Raw genomic sequence first — 11,881 nt, forward strand, 5'->3', positions numbered from 1 at the left:
TCCACCTCTTGAAGAGGGGGGAGATATGAGGATGGGGGCAATTTCGAAAGAAAATCCAGGGGCGTTACCTGAAAGCATTCATGGCCTGGTTTTGAGCAGCCAGGTTGGAGGCCATGAGGGCCTGGACTTTGGGGTTGTGCGGGGGGGAATGGGAGAGGATAGGGTGGATCCTAAAGAAAGAGGCTGGGCGGGAACTTGGGTGATGGGACCGATTAAAAAATAAAAACCTGAAAAGGGAGGCCCCTCGGATTGGGCCAGGCTCCACACCCAGGAGAACGTCATGGGACAAAATGGGGAAACTGAGGGCAGAACACCTGGGACCAAGGGTGCGAGGTGTGCTGAGAGCAGGACATACTCTGTACTCAGGACAGAATGGTCCAGGCGATGGGGATACGGGCATAAGCTCCTGGAGGGAAGGGCCAGGTCAGACCCACCTGTCCTCAGAGGTTGCAATACCTGCCTCATAGCAGGTCTCGATGAACGTGTGTGAAAGACACAGCTGTTCTCAAGGGGCTTCCTGTCTGCTTAACACAATACCCAGCCGGCTATAGGAAATGGTCCCAGGCTCACTCAAACGTCACTTGTTCCGAGTAGGAAACGGGGATTGGAAACGGGAGTGAGGGGAGGTCAGGGCATGCTTTGGGCGAGGACCTACCCCGGGACTCTCATCTGTGTTCCTGGGGTCTTGAGCTGGAAGCAGAGGCCGCAGGGTCTGTCCCAGGGGTGAAGAGAAGTGCCCCTCCCTCCCCGCCTCTCCATCCACAGCACCTCAACTATCTCTCTCTAGGGAGTGACAATGGGCTCACGATTCTGTTTGGAAAAGCATCCCATTGATTTAAAAGAAAAACAGGGTCTTTTAGCGTCTTGTGTTGTTGTTTTTTTCTTTTCGTGTCTTGTATTGGATGTGTAAAAATTAAAATTAGACTTTAAAAAAAAATCTTCAGTTAAAGCACTAGCCATTCCCTGTCCGAAAATAATTTGCAAATTCTGCCTTTTGGGTGGTTTTTTGAGACTGTCCTTGTGTCCTTCTCCCCCCGCCCCTGCCCCCCAGAAACATCCTTCCCAGAGAAAAGCTGGGGGACCCGAACACACAGAGAGTGAGCAGCAGATGCTGGGATGGAGACCTGAGACCGCCCCCCAGGTGGGCCACTCCTCTTCCCCCATCCCCTCGGGCTCCGGTCTGTAGGCCCCAGGTCTAATCTGGGGGGCTCCTCTGCCTGCTCCAACTCCTGGCCTCGAGACACCCTCCAGAGTGAAACAGGGACTCCTCAGTCTCACTGCCAAGGCCTGCTTCCTCACAGCGCTCCTCCCAGCCTGCCTTCCTCTAGAGCCTGTTTCCATGGCGACAGTCCTCTTCTCCCTCAGGGTACCACCGTCACGCTGGGGTATCTCTCCGTCCAGGACTCACCCAGCCCCGCCCCTCCAGCCCCTTGGGATGCCTCCTGCGCCCAGCTCTCTAGTTATGCCCACCAGCCACAAGAGGAAGCAGGACTCGGGGTGGGGGACCAATGGGATGCTTGCCCTTTCAGGGGGTCCCCATCAATGGACATTTCTGAGGACTTGAGCCCCGTTTTGGCTAAGGCCTTCTCAGTCTGACCCCTCAGCTCCCTGCTGGCAGCTTGATCGTTCTCTCTGATAGCACACTCTTCGGCAGCTCTCGCGGCTGTCTGCACGCTGCCCTTCTTGCGAGAACGATTTGGGGATAAAAGAATGAGCTGAGGAATCATCATGAGAGCCCAGAGAAGAACCTCAGAATGTTCTCCCCCCACGCCCTCCCACTGTGTGGCTTCTGCACCCCTTTCCCTCCCCTTTCCTCCCCTCCTTCCGCTCCCCACTCCTCCTCCTCCTCTCGCTGCTCTTCCTCTTACTTCCCCTCCAGGCCCCCTTTCCTCCTGCTCTCCTCACCTGGCCCCTCGCCCTCCTGCTCTTTCTCCCACCTCCTTCCTCCTCTCTCATCTCTTCCCTCCTTCTCGCTCTTGTTTTGGTGCCAGAAACTATCTAATTACAACCGAGAAACAGAAGAGACAGAGAGGGGAAAAAAAACAACCCCACCTCACATCGCTGATTAAAACGTCCTGTGAAATCTCATCGGTAAAGCTCGGCTCGGAATAAAAAGTGCTTCTCCCACAATTCAGTGCCCATGTGATTGTTAATGAGACTCCTCGGCGACCAGCCAAGATCTGATCAGGCGGTGGGCTCAGCTACCTGCCACAGCACGGACTGTCACGGCATGTGGACTCTGTCTCCTCCAGGGGGCACCGCCACGCGTGCTGCCACCTGCCTGCTCCCCTTGGAGCCACACACCAGCAGCCCCTTAGCCCGCTCTGTGGCCTGAGCCTGGGCCCTTGTGTCTCAGACCTCGGGGCTATCCTGACCCCAGGAGGAGGACAGGCCAGGCAGCAGCCCAGCCGGGCCCAGCTTTCCTGGGCGGTCAGTAGCTGCAGAGCAGGGTGTGGGAAAGAAGGGGTGCTTGGGAGTCAGAGCACCCCAGCTCAGACCCCTGCTCCGTCACTCATCAGCTGTGCGACCTCAGGCAGGTTACTTTGCCTCTCTGATCCTGGTGTCTTTGCGGGAACGTGGGGCTATTTCCGCCCCGTGATGTAATTTCTTAAGTCACAGGAGGCATGGTCGCACTGCGGGCAGGAGCTCAGTAGCTGTCATTGCCCTGTTGTCCATTCAGCGGGGCCTCCCGGGAACGCGGTCACAGCACCCCCTTCTTCGGCGACCCCTCCAGGACCAGGCTCAGGGATCTGCATGCAGCATAGCTCAGCAGATGAGAACTTGCTTTTGGAGCCAAAAAGACTTGTATCCGCAGCCTCGTCCTGCCCCTGGATGCACCGAACAGTTCGGTTAGCCTCTGAGGCTCCGGTTCTTAACCCTGTGAAATGGGGTGATAAGGGCCCCTGTGGGGGCTGCCCCCGCTCCAGGGAAGGTGCGGTCGGCACCTGGTCTGTCGGTAACAATCGCAGGCCCTGTGACTACCTCGCACCTCCTTGTGCCTCATCTGGTTGGTACGGGGATGAAAACATTGATGAGCTGATATTTTAAGTCCTAGCCCAAGCCTGGTGTGTTGTACACGCTGCCATTGTGTTTAATAAAGTAGGGACTGGCTGGCTCAGATGGCTCAGTGCCATCTCACTGAGGTATATAGGGGAGGCACGGGGTCACAGGTATGGCCTTCTCCCAGTGACAGTGAGGCTGGGGTAGGGTCTGCTGCAGAAAGGAAAGGGACAGGCTGATGTGTGGACGTGAGACCTGCTCCCTCATGGCACACCCCCCGCCACACTGCGCACCGCTCCCCCTGGTGAACTCGGCCTGAGGCCCATCCTGAGCCTCTAACACAGTGGTTCTCAACCTTCCTAATGCCACGACCCTTTAATACAATTCCTCATGTTGTGGTGACCCCCAATTTCATTGTTACAAATGGAACATAATTAAAGCATAGTGATTCATCACAAAAACAATATGTAATTATATATGTGTTTTCTGATGGTCTTAGGCGACCCCTGTGAAGGGTCGTTCGACCCCCAAAGGGGTCGCGACCCACCGGTTGAGAACTGCTGCCCTAACACAATACTGTTTCCTGGATTCTCAGATTTAACCACAGCTCACCACTCCCACGTCCACTGCTCTGAAGCACACCCCACACAGAACGCTGCCCGGGGGGGGGGGGGGGTCTCTGTCCTGCGTGGAAAGTGGGTACAAGCAAGGGGGTGTTCATGTAAGAGTTAGCCAGATGGAAAGGGAGGGGGGGGTCCCAAGAACAATGAGTGGGGGGCACAGCCCTGTGGGGGGAGGATGGCTGGACCAGGTGTGAGTGTAGGGAAGTTAGGGGTGGATGGGGCTCCAGTGGGGACTCAGCTCTGAAACAGGGGATTGGCCCCGGGGGGAGGGGGGAGCAGTGAGGAGGTAGCTGCTGGGCCCCAGGCAGGACGGGAGGTGCTCCGGGAGGTGGGGGGACCTGCCCCCTGGGCCAGCCTGGGCCCTGCTCCCTGTACTAACCGGCCGCTCTGCTTGTCTCCTCCCCAGGCCAAGTGTACTCCTTCAGCCAGCAGCCCCAGGACCAGGCCGTGGTGTCGGGGCAGCCGGTGACGCTGCTCTGTGCCATCCCGGAATATGACGGCTTCGTTCTCTGGATCAAGGACGGCTTGGCTCTGGGCGTGGGCAGGGACCTCTCGAGTGAGTACCCCCAGACCTCCCGGGAGGGCCTGGACCCCGCCCCTGCCTTACCCTCCCCTGCACCCCCAGCTGTCCGTGCAGGGCCTCACTGTCTCTCTGGTCACCACGGCTGGGGGGGAAAAAAAACAGTCAAAGGAAGAGATTTATAAATACACACCCTCATATTGATAGAACATTTTTCTTCTAAGAAGCTCAGATATTGTCTCATCAATATCCAACGATCCACAGGGAGAAAAGGAAGGATTTTCTCCTTCATGTGACGGGTAAACAGAGTCACCGCTGAGAAAGCAGTTGATTCAAACCTATACCAAAGCCCAGTGCCCGGCTCCCAACCCCCAAAAGGCCCAGACGCCCGGTCAGTTCTCACTTAGAAAGATGGCTCTTTGCTGCCCCACCTCCCGGTCACTTTCATTTCAACCAGCATTTATAGTCTATTTACTATGTGCCGGGCCCTTTACGTAGATTATCCTGTGTAACGGTGCCCAGAACTCTGTGAGGTACTAGCATTTCCCACTTTACTGGTAACAGAAGCACGAAGGAGTAAAAGCAAACGTGGAGCGAGTGACCGAGCTGACATTTGACCCAGGCAAACTGACTGCAGACCCCAGACTCTCATTTTCCTCCCCTGAGGTAGCAAGAGAGAGCGAGGATGCTGTGGGGGGAGCTAGAACGGCCTCCCACTCCCGGCTTCTGGGCTGATGTTTTCTGAAGATGCTGCCAGGCCCTGGGACGGCATCACAGCTCTGCCGCCTAATTAGGCAAATACAAACAAACCCATCACTGATGTTTTCAGCAGCTCCTGAGAGCGGAATCGTGGCTGATCGCTTGCTTGCAAGACAACAAAAACACAAGCTCAGCCAAGCCGCCTGCGGGAGAGCGGGGACTAATCGCAGGACAGCGGGATCCAGGGGCTGGGCCGAGGGCTGGCGTGGGTAGCACTGAAGGCAGCAGCAGCAGGGGGAGGACTGGGCTAGGAGCCATTTCCAGCCCTTGACTCACCTGGGCTCCTTCCCCTAGCCCAGCAGAGGGCGGGAAGGGCAGGCAGGACACAGCTGCTTGCTCTGTGAGCCTCTCTGGCCAGGCCTGACAGCTGTGGAGGGCAGAGACAATGCTAGCCATGAAGACGTGAGCCTCAAGGGCTCGGCCGCACAAGGACCACCCACAAAGCATACTGGGAAACCTGGCAGAGGACTGCAGCTACCTGCGGGGACCAGGCCTGGGTGGCCCTGCACAGCCCAGCCCCAGGGAACCCTGCCCCGCCCCTGGAAGACCCTCAGCTTATGGAGGTGGAAGGGGCCTTGGAGCACCAATGTTTTGATCAGGGTAGACCTCTCCTCTGCAGTGTCCCTGACAGATGATCACACAACCTCACCTTGAATACAGCCAGTGACGGAGACCTCACTACCACTTCTGCAGGCCAGAACCTGGTCGGACACCTCAACTTGTTAGCAATATTCTAACAGCATTTCCCCGTGACTTAATATTCAGGGTGGGCAGGTCCTCCTTCCTGGGTCTTGGGCCCATACGTGCCAATGCTGTCCGTGGGAGGCACAAAAACACAGCTCCCCACTCTCAGGGACTGAAATATTTGAGGAGAGAGAGGTACACATTGCAGTCCCACTGTCTGTCTCTGCGTACGTCTCCCACTTGCATAAGCCCGAGTCTTCTCCTTTAAAGGCCAAGTGTGCTCAGTCCCCCCTCCTCGGGCACCTTTCTGAGAAGTCACACGGTCCTGGCAAAGGTCCTTTCAAAAGAGGAGCAGTTTGGGATTGTCCAAGGGTGGACAGGCCTCTGAGGAGAGAAGGGGACCAGGACGGGGGGAGTGCCCTCAGAGGGACTGGGGAGGGGGGAGCGTAGGGCAGAGCTCAGGTAAGGGGACAGGTCTTGCTGAGAGGAACTCAGGGGCGTTAGGGCCCAAGACCCAGGAAAGAGGACCTGCCCACCCTGACCGCTAAGACTTACGTCGGCCTGTACAGTCCACCCACACAGCAGCAGGAAAGCCAGTCGATGATTTATCGTGCTCACGCTTTTATTTATTCACTAGAAGCCCGGTGCACAAAATTCATGCACAGGTAGGGTCCCTAGGCCTGGCTGGCGATCAGGGCCTATCTATGGGGCCACTGGAGGGACAATCAGGGGGCCCCCACTGGCACCCACCTTGGCTGGCCTGGGGCCTGTGGGCTGAGGGCAGCTCCTGCGTTGAGCATCTGCCCCCTGGTGGTCAGTGTATGTCATAGCACCTGGTTGTTCCACCAGTAGTTCTGCCGTTCGGTCGATTTGCATATTAGGCTTTTATTATATAGAATTATCCATCTCCAGCAGTACAAGGGGCCCCAAATTCCTAAGTGTCCTGAGCACCTTCTAAGTGTTTAGTCAGACCCTGGGGTTCAGGGTTGGGAGGAGGAGTGACGAGAAAGGGGCCACAATGGTTCAAAGCAACCGGAGGCTCCTGGGCATGGTAGGGTGGGCTAGATCCCGCATCCCAAAACAAGCTCTTCCCAAAGTCACTCTTTTTAAAAAAATATATTTTATTGAATTCAAAGAGGAAGCGAGAGGGAAAGAGAGATAGAAACATCAATGATGAGAGAGAATCATTGATTGGCTGCCTCCTGCACACCCCACAGTGGGGATCGAGCCGCAACCCGGGCATGTGCCCTAACCAAGAATCGAACCATGACCTCCTGGTTCATAGGTCGATGCTCAACTACTGAGCCACGCCGGCCGGGCCCCAAAGTCACTCTTAGTCCTTTCCCCAATCGTTTCCTGCTTTATCCCCCCTCTCTCTCTCTCTTACTCTACCTTCTGTCTGTGGGTCTCAGCCTGGGTCTCGCTGTCTCCCTGTGTGCCCTTATCAAAATGCACGTCTGCTGGGTGCACCACTTTCAGGAGTAACAGGCCCGCTGTGTCTGTCCACACTTAGCGTTTCCCTCCCGTTCTCTCCTCCCATCTCCAGCAATAGCTTCCCCCGTTCCTAAACCAAACATCGCCCATTCCCTTATACACATGCACACTCTGCCCAGCACCCTGGGGAGACTCACCTCTGTGCTCACCCCTGGGCCCTGGGCCTCTGAGACAGAGCAGCCCCGCCTAGGTGTGTGCCGCTGTCCTGCGTATCATGAATGTCGCCTCCGCCCCTGGACCAGCCCCCGTGATACGCCTGCTGTGTCCACAGGTTACCCGCAGTACCTGGTGGTGGGGAACCACTGTCGGGAGAACATCACCTGAAGATCTGCGGGCAGAGCTGCAAGACGATGCGGTGTACGAGTGCCAGGCCATCCAGGCCGCATCCGGTCCCGCCCCGCGCGCCTCACCGTCCTGGGTAAGAACCGACCTCGCGCGCGTGGGGCAAGGGCACTATGGGAAACCTGGCACTCGTTCCAGAAGGTTCCTTCACAGGCCTCCTGCTGGGCAAAGCCCCAGACATTGTCCCCCAGGGCTCTGGCCTCGGCCCCAGTGTGTCAGTAACCCCCGGCCCTAGAAATCAGAAGGCCAATGCCACCTGCCTGTGACCTTGTCCAACCCCAGTGTGTTTATCCGGCCGGGAAGCAAATAAGGCTCCCAGAGGCTCGCGTATTCGATCAGAGAATGTTTTCTGCTGTATCTGGGCCATGGAGACAGAGAAGTCTGGGACACATCTTTGAGTCACTTCCTTCTGGACTGACCTCCCTCGGGGTGCTAACAGCCCCAGGTAGCCACTTCCCCATCAGAATCCGCCTGGAGCTGGACTGGCCCCGTGATGTCAGCATCCACAGGGACCACCACTGCCCGTTCCTTCCCCCTCCCTGCTCCTGGGAACCCTGGGCTGCCTGGGAAACTCACTTCAGGCTCTTAGTCCCAATCATACCTTTGCTCTGGGTATCTCTTCATCTCGGCTTCACAGGAGCCCGGTGTCCCTGGGACACCCTGCCTGAACAGGTGCCCCCCACCCCCCGCCACCCTCGGGTAGACCTGCCTAGAGACGGGGAATGGGCTCACTACCTCTTAAGCAGTGGTTCTCAACCTTCCTAATGCCGCAGCCCTTTAATACAGGTCCTCATGTTGTGGTGACCCCCAACCATAAAATTATTTTCATTGCTACTTCATAACTGTAATTTTGCTACTGTTATGAATCCTAATGTACATATCTGATAGGCAGGATGTATTTTCATTGTTACAAATTAAACATAATCAAAGCATAGTGATTAATCACAAAAACAATATGTGATTATATATGTGTTTTCTGATGGTCTTAGGCGACCCCTGTGAAAGGGTCGTTCGACCCCCAAAGGGGTCACGACCCACAGATTGAGAACCACTGTCTTAAGAGTCACCTCCTTCCTCTGCGAGATGTTACTGGGGACCATCCGCCTGGGACATAAGTCATAGTAGCTCTTGACAGCGACTCTCAAAGCATGTCCACTTCTCCTTCCTCACTCTTTCGATGCAAGTCTGTGGGACAGAATTGTTGCCCCAAATGAGAAACCGAGGCTCCGAGAAGCATAGGGCCCGGCCCAGGGTCTGCCGGCCGGACTCTGCGCACCCCCTCACTGCCTCCTCGGGGAGCCTCTGCCAGGCGCCTGGTGCTCAGCAGCCAGAAGAGGTTGACCCCGGCTCTGCCCTCCCACCTCTCGGCAGCTGCTGAGATGCTCTGACAACGGGGTCAGCGCCGGGGTGCTGCCTCCTCGCCCGGCAGATGAGGCGCATGGCCACGCGGAGATGAAATATTTACGACTGTGTCAGGTTATCTTCAGATCTACACGGCCAGCGTGCAGGCAGATTAGCCCCAGCCCAGCAGGCAGGCCCCGGAGGACCGCTTACCAGACTCGGAGCCTGGCTGCTGGAGACGGGGGAGGAACTGGGGCCAAGCCCAGAGCCTCCTGCCGCCTTTGGTCTCCTCCGCCCACCATGAAAGGAGGGAGGGAAGCCAGCGGGTGGGCAGGGTTAGAAGGCTGGGGGGGTGTGGTCAGGAAGGGGCCTTCCGGAAAGTGATCAGGGACGTGGAAGGGCGGGACCGCCATTGCCATCTCTCCCGGGACGGGAACAGGTATGGGGACTGAGGGGAGAGAAGAGGAGAAGAGGAAGACTTGGTGCCTAATAGCTTTCCTGGTTGAAGGGAGAGGGGGTTGCAAAAGGCCAGGACAGATGTGCTCAGTGGAGCTGTAGGGTCTCCCTCTTCAGAGGCTACTCAGCCCCATGCTCGGAAGAACCCGCCTTCTGCTTCCTGGGGCCCTGCCAGCGGGCACCAAAGGAAGCTAAAGGGAGAAGGACCTGGGCATGGCCCACTCACGCATGCCTCACGCGGGAACTAAAATAGATGCATCTCCTCCTGAAGTGGTTGTCCTGGTAGCAGACGGTTGGATAACAAAGTCCCAGTGACTCCAACTGTGTCACAGGTGAGGAAAGCAAGACTCCGAGAGGCAAAGGCCCTTACAGGAGGTCACACAGCTTAATGACACTCAGAATTAACCCCAGATTCTCCCACTCCAAGCCAAAGCTCTCTGCCTGCCCTCCGCGTCCCTAAATGCCAGTAGAATCCCCTTTATCCGGCTGGGGGTCGTGCTTCTGAGAGCAGGGCCTTGGGGTCTCGTCTAAACAGACTTGACTTTGTCTGGGGTCACAACTAAATGGCAGCTGTCCCCCCCTCCCTCTCTAATGCCACTGCCTGGCACTGCCTCTGGTTACAGAGCTGGGTGGTGCAGGGAAGATGTTTTTTTAAAAAAATACATTTTATTGATTTTTTACAGAGAGGAAGGGAGAGGGATAGAGAGCTAGAAACATCGATGAAAGAGAAACATCGATCAGCTGCCTCCTGCACACCCCCTACTGGGGATGTGCCCGCAACCAAGGTACATGCCTTTGACTGGAATCGAACCCGGGACTCTTCAGTCCACAGGCTGATGCTCTATCCACTGAGCCAAACCAGTCAGAGCATCAACGTTTATTTTTAAATTGCCAGTGCGAGTCATATGTACCAGCCAGTCAGCCGGTTGGACAGACAGATGGACAGATGGACGGTCACTTATCCTTTTATATATAGAGATGGGGGTCAGTTGAAGAGGCAGAAGGGGGAGTTGCCAGGGCCCCAGCAGGATGCTCTGGGTAAAATTCCTGAGAGCCAGGAAGGGAGCCTGAGCAGGCACCTCTCGTGCACACTCCACTGAAACAATTCCTCCAAAACAAGCTAACGCTGGGGATGAGAGAGCTCCCCCAGGCTCTGCCTACAGTCCTCCGGACTCCTCAGGGCCACCCCAGGCCCCACCCCTGAGCCCTGAGCTGGTCCTGCCGGCCCCACCCTGGCTGGCCTGCCCGGCTCTGCCTGAGGTACCGCCTGGCTGAGTTTCTCTGCGGTGTACAGCCCCACCTACTGCCCTGGAGGGAGGCCCGACAAGCAGAAGCTCGCCAGCCATCTGGAAAGGGAGCCCTGGTCTGCTCACCGTGGCGGACAGACAGAGCAGCTGCTCCGGCAGAGGGGACCAGGGTGTCTCTACCCTGCCCAGCCAGCTTCCCAACCAAGACCCCATCTGCTCGGCTGTGACATCTCAGCCTGGGAAAATGTCCCAGCCGGCTCCCCGAGGGGGTTGGGGGGGGGGGTGGCAGCCCTGCCCGTGCTCCAGGAATGAGAGAGCTTCCTAATTCAGTCTGTATTTGCCTGAGATCGATTTTTAATTAAATAAAGTCAGGGCCTGATTAGAACCTGCGGAAGACGTGAGAGCAGAATCAGATGGTGCTCTGGCAACACTGCAAAGCAAACACTTTGGCTGGAGCAGAGGGGTCCCCCAGGGTCTTCCATCAAAGCACCGAGTGAGGAGGGCAAATGCGAGAGGCTACAGAGCCAGCAGATGTGCATGGTGGAAATATGCTTCGGCCGCACCCGTGGAGATGTCGGAGGGCCAGCTCACAGGGCCTGCCGGGCTCCGGGGAGGGCACGGGGACTCGGGCCCAGCGGCCAAGCCCAGAGTCACAGACAGATTCATTAGCCTTGCGCTTCCTGCTCTCAGATGCAATCAGGAGAGGAGCAACTTGGAGCTGAGCCTTTGCTACCCCGGGAGGCAGGGAGAGGGAGGGAGCTGGGGAACCAGGAGGAAAAGCGGGGGGCAGAGGCTGTGCTGGGGAGGCTGAGCCAAGCAGAGACTGAGGAGCCCAGCCCCAGTGAATAGGCAGGCCGTTCCCTCTGCGACCCAGCCAGGCAGGGACCATGCTCTGACTCAAGCCAGGTCCAGACACGCGTCTTCCCGCCCCCAGAACATCTGAAAATCATGGTGTCGTGGAAAGAGCAGCAGACTTGCAGGCAACAGCCTGGGTCCTGCCTTTAAGCGGCCGTGTGATCTCGGTCCTGCTACTCAACTCTCGGGGTCCCAGTTGCCTCATCTGTAAAAGGAAGGCGGTGATCAATCAGATGACCAGCAGGAACTGTCCAGCTCCCCAAACGCATGACGTCCACAATTAGGACCCACAGGCCCACCAGCTACTTTAGGAAAATACTCCAACCTGCACTGGAGCTGGGATTCGCATGCTGACAGAGGCAAAGAAGGTGGCTGACTGTTCAGGGTGTTTTAGACGGCATTCCACCGCCAGGCTGGAGATGGGACCTCGCAAATCCTGCCCAGCCCTGGGATCCGCTACTGGCTCTATACCTGAACCCAGAGGCTCCTCTGGATCCAGCCTCCAGCCTCCTGGGCCATCTCTGCAGAGACACGGCTCAGTTGAACATCAGGAGACTCCC

General features: G+C 57.0%; 1 protein-coding gene across 1 annotated transcript in view; it reads left to right on the forward strand.

Moving 5' to 3' along the window:
- The window catches only part of LOC102440876 (kin of IRRE-like protein 3), a gene marked incomplete at both ends in the record, with an annotated part of 83,648 nt that overhangs the window by 27,666 nt on the left and 44,101 nt on the right, over nucleotides 1-11,881 (forward strand). The window contains 5 exon segments of the mRNA XM_023747251.1: nucleotides 4,030-4,179; nucleotides 7,352-7,381; nucleotides 7,384-7,404; nucleotides 7,407-7,460; nucleotides 7,463-7,498. Coding sequence (XP_023603019.1) covers nucleotides 4,030-4,179; nucleotides 7,352-7,381; nucleotides 7,384-7,404; nucleotides 7,407-7,460; nucleotides 7,463-7,498 — 291 coding nt within the window.

This window comes from Myotis lucifugus, unplaced genomic scaffold (genome assembly GCF_000147115.1).
Source record: "Myotis lucifugus unplaced genomic scaffold, Myoluc2.0 scaffold_822, whole genome shotgun sequence".
Lineage (NCBI taxonomy): Eukaryota > Metazoa > Chordata > Mammalia > Chiroptera > Vespertilionidae > Myotis > Myotis lucifugus.